Genomic DNA, 17,377 nt, shown 5'->3' on the forward strand with positions numbered 1-17,377 from the left:
GACTAAGTTATTTTTTTTTTCCATTATATAGTTGTAGCATAGTATTAGGGTCTGTCCCGGCCTGCTACTTAATGTAAACTGTTAGTTTACGAGGAGGGCGATGTCGAGGACAGACCTTCTTTATAGTTTCTAGTTATTAGTCTATGTTTAGCTCTTTGTCTCTGTCCTTTTTTTATACTCTGTGCTTGCTTTTTCTTCTGTTTCTCTTTACTGTCTGTTTCCTCTTAAATAATACACCTTTTTCCTTCCTAAACCGCCGTTTCCTTCGCTGTCCTCGATATATGGCTTTCATAATACATCGTACTGTCAATACAATAGTGTATTAACTCAAAAAGTGTATTTTTTCAGAATCGATGTAAAACGAATTACTCACTTCCGGTGAAAAAAATATTAAAATTTAATGTTGCAGTTTATTACAGACATCTAAACAATTTCCTGCTTGCTAAATTTATTTAAAAATAAAATTGAAACATTAACTTCATATTCTTGAGTAAGATTGTTTTGTTCAGAATATCCAGAATAATTGTTTCTTACAATATTCTAACGACGGTTTTATTCATCTGTAGACAATACAATTTTGCGTTCAACAATATCTTGAATTTCAAATATTTTGAGTTACGTCACTATTATACTAGCAGTGCTTTATGCTTATCGTGTATCGCACCGCTATTCGCATCGCGACTCGCACGAATGTGAGTATGCGTCTCAGCCACTCGACACGAATTTTCGTCGATTGGTTCGACGAGTGGCAGTGCGAATAGCGAGCATGATAGTGTAAATGCGATTAAGATTTTGACCAACGACAATTCGTTTACTTTCTTTTCTGTTCTTAATATCGAAAATGTCAAGTCAATAAATAAAGAAAAAATAAATAATAGTATGTCTCTGACTTCAAAGAATAAAAAGTTATGTGATGTGCTCAAAAATTAATGATTAATAAAAATACAAAATAATCTCTTTAATCCTAAAGTGAAGTGAAAGCCTAAAGTGAGCTATTTGGATATTAAAATGTTTCTGTAATGAAAGTCATTTAACCCACGATGGTTTATGAAACAATACCACGTACTGTACGCATCCTATTGCTTGGAGAACCTGGAGTCGGAAAAACTTCGTTAATCCTTTCATTAGTGACGGAAGAGTTTGCAGAACATGTCCCGCCAAAAGCTGAAGAGATTACTATTCCGGCAGATGTTACTCCGGAGCAAGTACCGACAAATATAGTTGACATAAACGGTAAGTAAATATTTATACCATCATACCATGAAACAACCTATAACTTGGAATGTTCTACAATGACCAATGTCATATTATCCGTGTTGCATAAAATACTTTGCTTTGTTCGTTATTTAATTAATGTATAGTTTAATTGTAATAAGCTATTGAAAATCGCTCATGATAAATATGTAGTGAAAGCTACAACATAGTTTAAATTAGAATCAGGTTCAATGGTAGATGATCATGTTTCCATGACTTCCGCAGGTTTTATTAGATCAATTTCATGTTTCCTGAGTATTCTGTAATAATTTATTATCTTGTATAGATACATAGATAAGGATAATATTATGGTATTGATACAATGAGAATCTCATTTTATCTTAAGTGAAAAAATCTTTAAGATAACTTGAAATATAAATTATTTTCAGAGCCATAAGCATGTGAGTAAAAAAATATTTCATTTAAATTTATTTAATTGTTTTGCTCTATTTTGTTTCATATAATTTATATACATTTTGCATTCAAATAATTTTACTTATCTGTCTATTAAGCATTATAAGGCTGTGTATGGACATGTCAAGTAAACTATTTCTTAAAAATTAAAAGTACTATGTTTCAGCATCAGAACAATCCCTAGAACAAGTGGGAGAGGAAATTGAGAAGGCTCATGTAATATGCATAGTTTTCTCAGTAGATCGACAGGAGACCTTGAACAAAATAGCCTCCTACTGGCTGCCGTTTGTGAGAGATAACTGTCATAGTGACTTTCGGAAACCCATCATACTTGTGGGGAACAAGATTGATTTGATAGACTATTCTGTAATAGATGTAAGTTCAAATTACTAATTGACATAAGTAAAGTAATTATAAAATTAAAACATCAAATCATGGTTATATTTATAATTGCCATAATTTTGGAACATTCATATAAGTACTTGGTGTGTTAAGGTGCTTCTGCACCGATTTCTTAAAACACATACAACTGTTCATAGAGATGGTATAATAATTTCTGTTAATGTTGATGTTGTAGTTACATGTTATATGTGTAATAAATAACTTATTAGAGATTTAGATTACTAGTTAGATTGCATCAAGAACATCTTACTTTTAGAACATCTGGGATATAGCCGAGGAGTACCCAGAAGTGGATAGATGTATTGAGTGTTCTGCTAAAACCCTCATGAATGTCTCTGAAATGTTCTACAATGCACAAAAAGCAGTTTTACATCCAATACATCCAATTTACTCCATTGAGGAACAAGAGGTAATTTATATGTATATGTAATTGGTACTTAATAATTTTATTAATCAGTATAATATATGCCAATTTTTGAGAATGTGCCTAAAAAACTTTTATTTTCTATTTCTTTGTGAATCATTTCCAATCAGTGCCACTATTAGCAAATGTGCTGATAATCGGGAAAAAATGCCACTGCAGACGAAATCTCCAACGGGAGTTTCTTCCCCTTTATGTGCACACTACATTACTCGCAACGGAAGTATGTCTTTTCTTTTGAGCCTTTTTTTGTAACTGCAGATTGTCAACTGTTTTGTCAACTCATTCAGATGGTTCTCAAGGCTATTACGGTATCTTAAGATGGTACTTTTGATTGCCTCCTTTACTGTGTTCATTTCCAGGTGTTTGTGGCTCTCTGAGTTTGTGACATACCAGGGCACATTAGCCATACTACGCAAGATAATGTTTTGCATTCTTTGTATCATGGATTTATTGGAGACACAGGCACTCTTGTTAATCTAATCTTGTTGTCAGATAAGACTGCAGCAATGGGAAATAGCTATGGGGAAGAGTTGTATTGATTGATCTTATATAAAAGTCCCTCATGCCAAACACGGTTGAATGCCTGTTGTATGTAGAGGAATACAGAAGAGCAATACTCTTTGTTTTCTAGCGCTCACTGGATCTTGTCACATACTCTATATACTTGTTCCATAGTTGAATGCTGTTATCTGAATCCAAACTGATAGTCTGGTATGATGTTATTTACTGTAAGTATTGGCAATATTCAGCAGGGCTTTTGCAAAGAGCTTTGATAATGTTGGTAATAGGCTAATTGGTTTAAAGGAGGTTACTTCATTTGATAGTTTTCCCACTTTATGTATGATAATTTGGGAGATCTTCCTTAAGTCTGGATAATGTTGGGTCCTTAGTATTACATTAAATAAGGTAGTAATTAATACAACCGCCTTCTTAGGAAGCTCCTTTAGAATTTCCTTTGTAATTAGATTGAAGCCTGATGCTTTCTTATACAGGATGTTGATTTGCATTCTCGCCATATTTAAGAAATTAATGATAGAAATAATGCTTAATCATCTAAAAATATTTAAAAAAAAATTCTGTTCTGCTAATTTTTTCTAGTAAAGTTTTGTAAAATTATCCTGCAAGTGTCTCTCTCCCGCACTCACCGCAGAGGACAGTGACCCCGCCACTCGCTTCACCGAGCGATACGCAATCTTTCTCGATCGCTTATTTACCTATTTTTTAAATCATGTTTATGTTCGTTTACATCACACACAAACCACGTTGCATTTCGTGACAACCTATAGCGTATGCGCGATGAACGCGGACGCAATACGCAAGGTGGACCGATGATCTACCAATCACGCGCTCGATACGATACTCCCCCCGTCTCTACTCGTACCCTGCCACCAAATAGATCGAAAATGCATATTTTCTGCACTACTGCGCATAGGTCATTGTTCAAATGGTTGCCGGTACCTGTGTCACGTGTAGTGCAAGTCAATGACCTTTGGAGCAAACTTGGTTACCGCAATTAAATAAAAAATAAGAATTTAGGGAAATTTATTTTTTTAGTGATTCGGATTCAGTTTCGGATATATCGGATATAGCTCTGTAAATATGGCCAGAATGCAAATCAACACATTGTATTTCAAGTCTTTAATAAGTCTCCAAACTTCTCGTACCGTTGAAGGCCGTGGTGGTGGTGACAACTGGTGCACTTGATGTAGCGTCGATTCAATTACATTTTCACACTCTCGGGTATGAGATTTGTTTGGGGTAAAGACTTCCGCTAACTACTGAGCAAATGTGTCAGCTTTTTCTTGTGATATTTTAGCCCAACTGTTGTCATTTTTCCTTAGAGGGGGTTTTGCTTCTTGTGGTCTATTGTATGCTTTTGTAAATTTCCACAGAGAGCACCCTGTAGCTGCAGTTGTGGTTAGGGACTCCAATTTTGTTTCAAGAGTTTTATCTCGCCACTGTTATAAGTAGTCTCTAAGTTCCGAGGCAGCTTTATCAAATCGAATTTTGTCCTCATTGGGTCTACCGTGGTGCCATACTCGACGCAGTCTACGTTTCTTGAGAACTTTTTGTTTTATAATTAGCGATTGGTTTTCAGCTTTAATGACGTTGTCAATAACGGATGTGTTTATCCAACATCCTTCTTGTATAAGCACCGTGGTAGATTTCGTAACGTTGTCAATGTCTTCTGGGGTTTTAAGTGATTTCTTAAGTTCAATGTTACTTTCTATATATTCCCGAAATGATTCTCAATCAGTGAACTTGTTATAGAGTGTGTCTGGTGTTCCGCAATTAATAATCATTGTACTTATCGTTAAAAGTACCGGCGTGTGGTCAGAAGAACTAGCACGATTCCACTTTAAAATAAAGCTTTGAAATCCCTTTTGCAATGAAAAATTCCAACAAATCTGGAATTTTTTTAGGATCTGTTAGCCAATATGTGGGTTCCGATGCTGAGAGAGAAATTAAGGTGTTTTTTGTCATACTCATTTAGCGCGTTATAAGACGTGAACCCCAGAAAGTATGTTTGGAGTTCCAGTCTCCTCCAGCCACGAGTCGGTATCACAGATGCTCAAACTGATGGGTAAATATAGGCTCCGTGTATCTAGGTGGGCAATAGACAGCGGAGAGATTCAAGTGTCCGCACCTAACTTCAACTGCCACTGTATTGGCTTGTATATGGTCAGTTTTATATTCTTGTAGCAAATGGTATTTGATTGTATTTTTAATTTTTATTTTTATTTAATTTTTTAACTGCCTCTGTGGCCGAACGGTTACCATGTCGGACTGCCACGCAGAGGTCCCAGGTTCGATTCCCGGGCCGGGAGAAATGTTTGTATGGCTTACATTTATATCTCTCGTGAGTTTGGGTGTAATTTGTGGTTGTTTATGTGTGTGTCCATGGCACCCGCGACACAGGGTTTCCCTAGTGCAGGGCTATGTTAAGTGTGTGCGTTATTTATTTATTAATTATCACCGCTGTCCCAGCATGGGCAATTCCATCAGAGTGGTTTGTCAAATATGTGTGGTACACTGGTATTTTGATATTTGTTGAACCGATACAATGCGTTTCTGAAACCAAGACTACATCCAGCTGGTGCTCTCTGATTAACTGTTCAATTTCGTCTTTATTTGGCGGCAGACCATTGATTTTCCAGATCGCCACCCTTAATGAAGCTGCCATCACAGCCGGCCTCTCCGTACTGTTTGCGGATGACACAACAGTTATGGTTAGCGCGCGCACGTACTGTTATAACCCAACCTAATATGGGTATTTTGCAAAGGTTGATATTTATATTAAAGCTGTACTTTTCCATAATGCAATGTGCAAGTTTTCATATTTTGCGTAAGCCTCAAATCAAGTTAGTTAGACATTGGCACTCGTAAAGAGCGGTACATCGCTCCGGGAATCGGGAAGTCAGTTAGTTATATATTGAGTGTAATTTTCTGCAATAAATCGGGTGTTGGGAAGTTAGTTCTTTTTTTTAAAAAGACAAATCGGAACGGCCGCCTAACAGTACGAACAGCTGGGACAGAGAATCGACGAAGGGTGTGAGCAGCTCCAGAGGTGGTTTTCATCGAATGGGTTGCTGCTGAATATCACTAAATCCAACATCATGGTTTTCTCGGGTCGAGGTCTCACAGTTCCTCCGTGTGTAGCAAGCAATCCGATGCCGATATGCAATGAGAGTAGGTTCCTTGGCTTCACTCTGGACTCGAACCTTAACTGGAAGTGCCATGATGACAGACTGTGTGATAGACTGAGTGGTGCAGTCTTTGCGTTGCGTAAACTGAAATTGGTCATTTCTGATTCTGCATTAAGACAGGTCTATTTTGCATATTTTCACTCGCTGATGTCGTACGGTTCACTCATATGGGGTAACTCCACGGATGCTTGAACCGTCTGACGAAACATTTAGGCGCCGGCTGAAAGACTTTTTCTTGAAAAATCCTATATACTCTGTAAAAGAATTTATGGACTTTAAATTATAACGAATTCAGTATTTTCTATTTTTATACTTTTATTCTAATTTTTACCGCATTAACATGCTCTTGTATAATTATCAACTTATGACGATCCTTGATGGAGAATGATATTTGATATGTAATTTAATGACAACAATATTATATAATGAATTGTTAATTTTCTAATTATTGTGTGCTTTTCTTATAATTTTTCTTTTTGTCTGACGATCTCAATATAATTTCTTATACTTTGACATGTAGTGCAATTTATACTGTAATGTTATATTTGAGAAATAAATGAATCTGAATCTGAAGCCATTAAACAAGTTTTATATATTTGGCAGCCGTTATACTTGACTAGATGTGGTCCTTGATACAGTGCGCACATGCCTGGGATATTGCGGTCGCGTTTAATGCATTCAGATGTTTTGTGCGATTCTGCACACTTAACTCTTCTGTATGGCCGCACACAATAGTTTTTCGTATGCCCGTATTGCTGACATCTTTGACATTGTACTAAAGAGCGTATTTTGTTCGGATCCTCAATTATAATTGCTTGATGGTATATATATTTTATCCCCTTAACAGCCCTATTTTTAGGAACTGACTGGCGATTCACGAAAAAAGTAGATGTTGGGCGTTTATCCTTACCAAATTTAGCATTTATGATTTCACCTGAGACAATATTACCAGTGCTTTTTATTTCTTCCTTTATTTTTGGATTGGAGTGGAAGGATGTAGATTCCTAATGACTATTCTGAAACAGTGCTCCTCTTTCCTATTGAACGTATGGCCTATGAGATTGTTCTCTCTTACAACAGCAATTACTCTTTTATAGGCTTGTTGCTGCAACTAATTCTGAGTTGGTTTTTGTTTACGATTCTGTATGTAAATTCTGTTCTTTCAGCAGCTGTTTCGAGAAGTTCTGTTAGTTTGCTGACATCTTCAATACCGTACAGGACAATTGGGGGAGCTTTGTTAGGTTTCTTACTGTCGGGTTTTGCGGTGTTTTCGACACTGTCAACATTTAATTCATTGAACTTGTTTGAAGTTGTAATTGCTTCCGGAGAAAAGCTTTGGAGCATTTTCCTTTTTTTAGCATTCTTGCGTGGTGACACTCTCTGCCATGGTGGACAAGTTGTCTGTTGTTTAGGATTATCCGTACCATATTCGTTGTCTCTTTGGTCATCCTCATCGTGTTTTGAAGAATTAGTATTTGATTCCATAGCTATATTTAATTAAGGCATGGAATTACCCCTAACTCGCGAGAGGAACATTGCAGGGTGAAATGCCTGCTGAACGAGCTTCTTGTTACCAGTATCATTACCAATCACCGCCTAGTTACCCACGTCTGCGTGGTCTCCGGTAACATATTTCACACCCTCCAGCCCGGGTACCAGGGGGCGCCGGGGGTCAGCCGGATCACATGACAAAACATTTCCATTGTCAGACCTTTCCATTTTTACGAAAGCGGGAATATTCGCACGCCACTTTCCCAAGGTAACGTTGTCACACTTTTAGGGAGTATTTAATTTCCCCCGGCCTGTAGTGGCCGAGGTACGGGTTAATTAACCGCGGCGTGGTGCCCGGGATTGTTTCTTAGGTTAAGATGGAGAATCCTACGGACGCAAGCAACTTCATCGCCTAAAATACTTGTTGATTATTTTTTAGTTGACAGAAAAATGCAAAAGAGCACTATCAAGGATTTTTAAAATCTGTGATTTGGATGGTGATGGATTGATGGATGATTATGAGATAACCATCTTTCAAAGGAAATGCTTTGACACTCCCCTTCAATTGCAGGTGAATATAGTGAATAACAAGTATACATACATAATTTTTTTGAATATTGTATTTTACTACAACAGTATTCATTTGTGTTTTTGTGAAATTTCTTCACTAGTTTCTTATAATTAATTATTAATACAAAGATCGAACACATAAAGAAGTCCCTTCGACCTGATGAGGCACAGCTTTGAGTCCTTTGTCTTTGTGTTCAGCTTTTGTTATAATAAGTGTACACTATGTTAAAATAAAACTATTTCTCTTCTACCAAATATCAGTGTTGGTGGCAACAAAATGATCAAAATACCGGACAATGGAAAAACATTATTATTTACTGCATTTTCTCTACCATTGTGCCATACAGACTACGTAGCTCTCACATTTGCACATGGATGTGCTACTGGCTAACAATCAGCAGATTGCTGCTAAAGATTTACTGCTAGGCCATTGATAAAAAGAGATAACTTTGATATAAATAACATTAAAAAATTCTGCCATGTAATTTAAACAGAATTGATTAGTTTTCAAATCAGGCTTTAGATTAGAAACTAATTTCTCCACAATTTCTCTGACAGGTTTTAGACGAAGTGAAATCTGTAATTGCGCAAAACATTGCTGGTGGGATTGAGAATGAGTGCATCACAATGAAGGGCTTCGTATTTCTGCATTGCCTGTTCATTCAACGCGGAAGGAATGAGACTACGTGGACTGTTCTGCGAAAGTTTGGATATGACGAGAGTTTGGATCTCACACACACTTATTTATATGCTAAGTAAGATTAAATATTTTACGTATAAATATAACTAATCAACGTGCTTTCAAAAGTAGACCAAGCAAAATGGAGATGAACTGGATGTCTCTTACGTTAGTCGGAAAAATGGAGCAAAGTAGTTGCAAATTGGTACCCATTGTGATGGGAAATATAATAGACGGCGTCAACATCAAAGATGGAAAAATGAGCTGAAGCTGACTGCAGGTTCCTATTGGAGAAGAATAACTCTTGATAGGGCTAACTGGAAAGATCTGGAGGAAGCCTATGCTAAGAGACAGGCTTGATATAATGTAAAGATTAAAAATGTAACTTATAATTGTGATGTAAAAAGTGTAATAAAAAATTTGAAATTTAGTTACTTAAATAGGCTTAGTAAAAAAAGATTTGAAGAAAGAACAGTTGATGCATTTTATCGTGACAGAGGTGACTTTTTATCGTGACTCATTCAGCCTTACATCCTTATAATAAGAGCCAAAAAGACGTTGCCAGTGTCGCATCCGCTCGCAGCGCCGACGCGAAACGCACATCTCTTTCACACTTGTTACATGGACATAAAGTTTTATCTGTCCGGCTCAATGTTATTCTGCGTTAATAAGCAACTAGCTAAATAAGCGTTTTTGACATATCGTCGGGGGTAGTGCAAATCCGCGTATGTAGTACTGGTAAAAAGCGCGTATCTGCACCAAACCAAATTTCACAGGAGATGGATTTAATGTTATTACTTTGTTATTTAAATGGGTATCACTTTCAATTTTACACAGTAGGCATTAATTTATGTTGTCAACTGACTGGTAACAATAGATTCCCGTAAATCACACTAATTTGGTTGCCACGACATTTACGCGGATTTGGCTCGTAATCAAATGAAAAATGTGAATCCTTGTCTATATAACTCCTCGAATTGACTAAAGCAAGTTGACACTCTGTGTAATAATACCATTATACTAGTTATAATTCATTATTATGTACTCAATAGATAATTCTGAAGCATTTGGGCCATTGGACTATGAGAAACATTAATGAAATATTCAAACTCATTGCAAGATACAGTTTTCCCTAGGGAATCAAATCATCAATACACAATATTAATGGCTCATACATTACTAACATTGAAAAACAATTACATTTTCTAATTTAGCATATGCATTTTCCCATGAGTACAATCATATGGCTTTCTTTAATAATGAGAAGTTACAATGTGGTCTGACAAAAAATTCTGAATATGAGTAACTAAGAGTTTAACAATATACTTATTTTTTGTAATATACATATATATATATATATATATATATATATAACACACACACACACACACACACACACACACTATATATTACTCATTCAGAATTTTTATATATATATATATATATAAACTTATAATTTTACTTATCGAGTTCTTAGGTTTTCGCGATTGTTACACATAGGAAATGAAACTATTATTCCGGATTTAAATCTTTTGTTTGAAAAAACAAATATACGCGATTTAAATCCGGAAAAATAGTTTCATTTCCTATGTTATAATTTTACTTTTTGTTTCAATTCCAATCCACTTTTAATAATATGGGTACTTATACTTTTTGTTTTCACTTTTAATTTCTTTTCAGTATAAAGATACCTGTAGGCTGTACAACAGAATTATCTTACAAAGGGCAACAGTTTTTGACGCAAATATTTGAGAAATACGACAGGGATAAAGATGGGATGCTTAATCCAACTGAATTGAAGAATGTGTTCGCTTGCTGCCCACGAATACCTTGGCATAACTTACGTTATACTGTACCAACTAATGAAAAGGTAAATATTGGGCTGTATACTCAAATGTATGCGTATGAGTGATGCTTACTTCGTCTTCTGGCCCCCTGTTTTTGATACTGAGTGACGAGTTTAACAAGTCGTGAGCCTGATGGTAAACGATACGCCTGTCCACAACAGTTGCAGTGCCACTCAGAGCTTTAAATCACAAAGATCTGACGGGCACTGCCACTGCGCCCGTCACCCTGAGACATAAGTTGACAAGTCCCATGTGCCTGTAATTTCACCGGGACCCTTACCATTCAAAACCGGAACGCAGTAATGCTCACATTACTTACTGCTTGACGGCAGAAGATGGCAGTACTTACCTAGATGAACTCTTTCATGGCTCTACTGCTACTAACTAGTCTGTACGCATCCATATGTTTTGTAAAAAATTACATTTAAAGTTGTTGGTTATGATGTTAATAATATAGTCATGCGAGTCTGTTAGTTTACAAATAGGTAAGGTACTTCCCTGGATTCACTTTTTCACAAGGAGCTCTGCTGCTACTTAGATAGTAAGAAAGAAAAAGTTCGTCCCTTGTCCGTTGCACACGCGTTCTATCATCGCGCGCCGTTTCAACGCTAATACGGCATGTAATTCTAATTTATATGTAATACGACGCAGCGCCAACACTCAGGCATCGCAACGCATCTTGTGGCATCGTTTTAAAGTGCAAGGTTCTCCAAGCAGATAGAATGACGATTATGTAATGAAAATCTACAAGGGGATTGATCAAGGCTCCGGAGGGGCCTATTTAGCAGTCAACTGCTGATAATGACATGTGGTATACAGTGGTTAACGCGTGCTGTAATTGTGTGTTTTGAATCAGTTAATGAAATCTGGATGGTTTAAGTTATTTTGACTTCAGGATCAGTATAAAAATCGCCTATAGTGGTCAATACTATCTGAGGAAGAGATAATGTCAAATGGAATATGTCTGCTATCGCTTTTTTTTTACTCTTTATTTAAGGGCTTTAAACATTAATGAACACGTCAGCCCCATTACAAAAACAATACCTCCAGAACACAACACAACATACTTTAACACTTAATAAAAACTAGACAGGCTATCGCTTTGGATTTGCGAGGGATGAGCAAAGCTTTAATTACCTACTCTAATATTTGTAATATTAGTTTCAAAATAGGTAGTTACTATGCTAGGCATATTTTTAAGGAGGAGAAATCATTTCTTCATATTTGTCATCTTTTTAGGGTTATTTGACACTGCAAGGCTGGATGTGTCGGTGGACATTGATGACTTTACTGGATTTGCAGAATACAAGTGCTTATCTGGCTTATTTAGGCTACAATTTCCTTGAGAGTGAGTCACAAAAGTCGGCTATACACAGTAAGTTTTATCATCTATTTCAAAAATTATTCTTGAAAACACAAAATTGGATTAATATAAAACAATAGAAAATAAACAAGTTCAGTAGCTAATTAATTACATGACATTGGTTCATATTTGACATTAGTAATTCTAAAAACTAAGACAACTTTGTTAATTTGAAAATTATTATGTAAAAACAAACATTCTCGTATGTTAAGTAGGTACATATTAAGTATAACAAAGGAAACTTTATGAAAACGCTATGCGTCAAATTTTATTGCTACAAATATTGTTTAAAAAAATCTTATTTGAATAGCAAATATTCTGATCAATGACTTCACGCGAATTACGTAATGTCTATAGTAACGCGCGAAAAGAAGGTGGACATTGCCAAGAAACAGTCTAGCCGCAACGTGTACCAGTGCCACGTGATCGGACCGAGATCGTGCGGCAAGACGTCCATCTGCAGGAGTTTCCTCGGCATCGCACATAAGGTCAGGGTCACGTATACTCAGCCATTTAGCCAGCTATAGATTTTTTTATAATATGAAGTGACAGGACGATCAAGTCGTGCACCTGGTGGTAAGCGACACTCTTATCCATAACAGGTGCAGTGCCACTCAGAGCTTTAAATCACAAAGACCTTAGAGGCACTGCCACTGTGTCGTCACCATGAGACATAAGTTGACAAGTACCATGTGCCTTTACAGGCACAATAATTTGAAATTACTTCAACAGCGCAAATTAGAACGATAACGTTGTTAAGTGAAATTTAATAAAAGTAATTAACAGTTTACCTGTACTGTAAATCTTAAATGATAATATAATTCATACGTCATTCACTCGTCGTTCTTTGATTACAGACATGATATAAATGTATCATTCAGTATTCTTATCGTAAACATGCACAATTTAGGCGTTGTTAAATCTCCTTACTTGGATATTACTACCTATGCAAAAGTGCTTTTAGATACTTACTACATTGTACTAATAAATTAGTGATGCAACGGAGTCACAAATAACGGAAACAGATATAAAAAATTAATTTATTAATAAAATTATTTTTATATAGGTATTTATATATATAAAAATAATTTTTATTTATGAAGATCTCAACGAAATATTTCCAAACAGATCTTGTTTTTGCTTTCATAATTGCATTTAACAGAACCTAAAAATGCTAAAACGCGCGCCCCGCCGCCTAGCAATCTAATTTGTCGCGAAAGTTGTAATGTTCCGTTATAAAAGTTACGGAAGCAGAAACTGAAACAGATGTCAAAAAACGTGCGAGACTTCCGCAGTTACGGAAGCAGAAGCCCGTTGCATCACTACTAATAATGGCTCAAAATAATCACAGTATGTTATAATTATAGAAAATAAAACCACAAACACAAGAACGGGGCGACGGTAATGTAACAGAGAACTGCTGTATAAACACCATCTTAGTATATGGACAAGAGAAATATTTGGTCCTGAAAGAGATCCCAATAACACGTGTATCGGATCCCCTACAACCGCATGAAGTGAATTGCGATGTCGCCTGCCTAGTCTACGACATGTCTGCTAGCCGCTCCTTTGAATACATTGCCAGAATTTACATTGTAAGTATAGTAACATAGACTACAAAATTGCATGGCAATGCTTTGTGAATAAGAGAAATTTATATTTGAAAAATATATATAAAAAATATGCATTGTTGATAGTAGAACTAACTCAACTCCGTTATTTTCAAACTTTTTTCTCATAAAATATTTGTTGAATGTAAAAAAAATATATTTTTTGCTGGAGATATCAAACAAATTCAACAATCAACAACTGTCTCAGATGTACCGCTGTTGACTGTACATTCTATAGAGGAATTTCACTCCCCTTCGCTGTTTTTCGTTATGAATGATACAACGAAATCTTGGCATGGTATCAATATTTACTGAATTCTAGAGTGTGTTTTGCGATCTGTTAAAGCCGTTGGTTGGAGATACTTTGTCCTTTCTTGAGCAAAGCTTTTACTTAGAAACAACCACAAACTAACTAATAAATACATAACCGAGAGGGCAGCATTATATTTGTGTCGTCCGAAGCATATATTCTTAGTTATTTCTGAACTCCTATATCGTTGGGAATAGTGCAAAACCGCGTACACAAAACCAAATTTTACTGGAGAGGATTTTAACGTTATCACTTTGTTATTTTAAAGGCTACGACTTTCATTTTTGCACAGTAAGCCTTAATTTATATCGTCTATGGACTGATAACAATAGATTCCAGAGTAAATCATTCTAATTTGGTTGCCACGACACTTAGTGGATTTGATTTGGCCACTAACTGGAAACTCTAACGTAGGGTTTGCGGTATTGAAATCAAAGGCATACAAGGTAAATGTTTAAGGGTCGTATTCCAGAACTCTTCTCAATGCTCAAGACTTGAGTATAATTTCTAGTGCTTGAAATCATACTCAAGTCCTAACTTGAGCATTGGGTAGAGTTCTGGAATACGACCCTTAGTCATCGAAAGAAAAAATAATGCGAGTAGCAAAATTTCTGTTTTGGTATGTTTTTTAACAAAATCAACAGGTTTACAATCAAACAATTATTAATTTTAGTGTAATTAGATAGTGTAACAACCGTAATTGGAAAGTTAAGTAGAAAAAAATGTATATTGTTTTAATAAATAAACAAAGTTTAAAAAACAAATTCAACCAACTTCAGAAACCACAAATAGTCACTATACTTACTAAAAAGTGAAAAATAACAAAATACAAACTTAATCCAAATGACAACAATGCATAGGTAATACTATGTATTTATTTTTGTCTTTTTAAATTGAAACAATATACATCAAATTCGCTGCTTCCTTATTAAAATGAATATGAATAAAAATAGATTTCGATATTAATCGGACAATTGTCAGACTAGGAATGAAGAGGGTAACAATGCAATTAATAATCATTTGAACGTCATAACATTCACAATTCAGTCATTTTTGGCAAAATTTTACCTTCTTTCACAATCTATCGATAAAACTTTCGACAATAAATACATGAAATACGACTATTTAAAAATGTCAAAACTGGCAACCATGCAAATACATGATCCGAGCTATCAATGTAAAAATATGTCCATGTCCATTGCTTTTAGCTTCACCATAATCGAGTAAGTCTGTGTTAAATAGAAATTTCGGATTTTGTTTCAGAAATATTTTGCAGAAAGTCACATTCCTGTACTCATAGTGGGCACTAGGGGGGATGCTCTGATCGCGCGACAGGAGTACATACTACAGCCTGAAGTGTTCTGCGCTAAGTACCAACTGCTGCCACCCCAGGTGTTCCTTATCAAGGAGAACAAACAGGATGTTTTCGTCAAACTCGCCACTATGGCTGCATTTCCGTAAGTATTGACTACACTATCCTGGATGTACTGTGTTATGTGTACAAAATAGTAAATCATTTTAGAAAATATCCATAATGATTGCAAAAGTGTCTGAACTTTTTTTTATTAAAAAAATTAATGCGCATTTGACCTCCGGCTCACTTCATGGAAAGTGACGGTGAGGTCGACTATGTTGTCTTTAATTTTGAGTGAACAAAATGTTTTAAAAAACTCTGTCAGTTCTGAAATATTAAACATTTAGAAAAATAACAAGCGGCGGCAGTACAAAGAGGGGCGGGGTCTGCCAAAAATCCGGAATAACCGAAATACACCCGGAATATAACTAACTGCCAGTACATTCTAACGGATTAAATTAATGTCTTAAATGCAACGACCCCAAATTGAAATTATTGTACTTTCATCACTTTTATATTTTAATCAGAACAAATGAATAACTCATATAAATTAGAATTAAATACCAAATTTGTAAGACCCACAGTAACAAATCGATATTCTCAGACTATTAACAGAAATATGTTAAGAGCTTGGTAATTTAATTGTTTCTGTCAGTCAATTTCAAGCTGCTTGGATGTTGTTCAGCAAACACAGGTCAGTAGCATGAGGTTAATTTGTCGATTTTTTTAGTTGGCTGTAAACGTCACTACTTTTTTTTTAACAATTTTCCCGACAACCACACCAATTGTCAGGTCTCAAACTAGGGAATTCTTTTCGTCACGACACGACACGTCAGACAAATGTAAATCCGGCTTCAGTCTCTTATTTATTTTTCTTAAGGTATTTCGGCTTCGCTAGGTGTAAAGCTTGGCTGCCTTGGTGGCCGAATAGGCGATGAAGAGGTCCCGGGTTCGATTTCAGGTAGGACTAATTTAGGAAACTTTTCCAAGTTGGTTCTGGCCTGGATATTCTGAGAAGTGACTCAGAGTTATTGTTGCTCTGGTACTCATATCACAGAGAATTCCCTAGTTTGAGACCTGACAATTGGTGTGGTTGTCGGGAAAATTGTTATTAATTGTTTGTTTGTAAATCCGGCTTAAGCAGGTCAACCCATAGGGTTAAACTGTAGAACACATCGATGAGTAAACTGCAATACCTCTATATTTCTCACCGTCCGCATTCGCCCGAGTCCGGTTTCTTTAGACACATTACCGTGTTGCAGACATTTGAAGCACTTCGCAAGTCTGGCCGGGGAGAACTCTTCGTGGTGGAAGGCAGGCATCGGTGTGGCCGCCGCCACTATCATGGGGCTCGTACTTATCAAGATTTTCAACTTTCAGAGACGATGAATTGTCAGTTGCCTTCGCACCTAGTGTTGTACATAACTTGTATTATGTAGTATTATGGTTGTACCCATTTAATTTTGTAGAAGCTACAAATGTTTTTGTTGTAATAAAGTAATGTTAGGAGTAAAAAAATAATGTCCGTATTGTCCTGAGGGAAATTGAATTTAGAGTGAAGTTATATATTGCTAAGGTGATTTTGTTGCCATGTCGAAATTCAGGTACACATTATTTTACTGTCAAACAGGAAAAGACATACTTTTGTCTGAATTAAATGAGAACAACCTATTAAATCTCCTTTTATTGATGTAAACCAAAGAGAATGTTAAAAAACATAGTATAATTTCAGTTGTAAATACAGTATTTTGATTTATTAGTATTTTAACTTTTTCGTTATCATTTCGCCATATTTATTTCCAAATATTCAGCAGAACCTAGTACTTTCTTAAGTAATTTGTCCAATTAACATTATAAATGCCTGTAAGGTCAATAGTTACGCAGAAATTGGAGGAATAGCGGCATGTGGGCCCCTAGAATCTCACCATTCACCAATAGTCGATACAAGTAGG

General features: G+C 35.9%; 2 protein-coding genes across 4 annotated transcripts; both read left to right on the forward strand.

Moving 5' to 3' along the window:
- Window positions 1-966: 966 nt before the first annotated feature.
- LOC113237397 (mitochondrial Rho GTPase) lies at window positions 967-17,124 on the forward strand. Of its 3 annotated transcripts, none has more exons than XM_026473835.1 (12): window positions 967-1,233; window positions 1,835-2,043; window positions 2,327-2,479; window positions 8,132-8,263; window positions 8,821-9,017; window positions 10,622-10,811; window positions 12,028-12,163; window positions 12,509-12,639; window positions 13,519-13,746; window positions 15,335-15,528; window positions 16,081-16,119; window positions 16,688-17,124. In XM_026473835.1, the coding sequence occupies exons 1-12, from the start codon at window positions 1,041-1,043 to the stop codon at window positions 16,812-16,814; spliced, it is 1,929 nt and encodes a 642-aa protein (XP_026329620.1). In that variant the 5' UTR covers window positions 967-1,040; the 3' UTR covers window positions 16,815-17,124. The 3 variants fall into 3 exon arrangements, with proteins under 3 accessions (XP_026329620.1, XP_026329621.1, XP_026329622.1); XM_026473836.1 differs by having other exon boundaries at window positions 16,111-16,119; XM_026473837.1 differs by lacking the exon at window positions 16,081-16,119 and having other exon boundaries at window positions 971-1,233.
- On the forward strand, window positions 5,421-6,412 carry LOC113237398. The gene is made up of 2 exons (XM_026473838.1): window positions 5,421-5,738; window positions 6,012-6,412. The coding sequence occupies exons 1-2, from the start codon at window positions 5,434-5,436 to the stop codon at window positions 6,391-6,393; spliced, it is 687 nt and encodes a 228-aa protein (XP_026329623.1). The 5' UTR covers window positions 5,421-5,433; the 3' UTR covers window positions 6,394-6,412.
- Window positions 17,125-17,377: the final 253 nt, after the last annotated feature.

The sequence above is a fragment of the Hyposmocoma kahamanoa genome, unplaced genomic scaffold (assembly GCF_003589595.1).
Source record: "Hyposmocoma kahamanoa isolate Upper Pololo Valley unplaced genomic scaffold, ASM358959v1 93, whole genome shotgun sequence".
Taxonomy (NCBI): domain Eukaryota; kingdom Metazoa; phylum Arthropoda; class Insecta; order Lepidoptera; family Cosmopterigidae; genus Hyposmocoma; species Hyposmocoma kahamanoa.

Bases quoted from the DNA above. Each gene is read 5' to 3' on its own strand.
- LOC113237397 (XM_026473835.1), top strand. From the start codon at position 1,041: ATGGTTTATGAAACAATACCACGTACTGTACGCATCCTATTGCTTGGA. The intron at 1,234-1,834 runs GTAAGTAAATAT...ACTATGTTTCAG, and splicing joins AAATATAGTTGACATAAACG to CATCAGAACAATCCCTAGAA. The intron at 16,120-16,687 runs GTCAGTAGCATG...ACCGTGTTGCAG, and splicing joins ATGTTGTTCAGCAAACACAG to ACATTTGAAGCACTTCGCAA.
- LOC113237398 (XM_026473838.1), top strand. From the start codon at position 5,434: ATGTTAAGTGTGTGCGTTATTTATTTATTAATTATCACCGCTGTCCCA. The intron at 5,739-6,011 runs GTACTGTTATAA...GGCCGCCTAACA, and splicing joins GTTATGGTTAGCGCGCGCAC to GTACGAACAGCTGGGACAGA.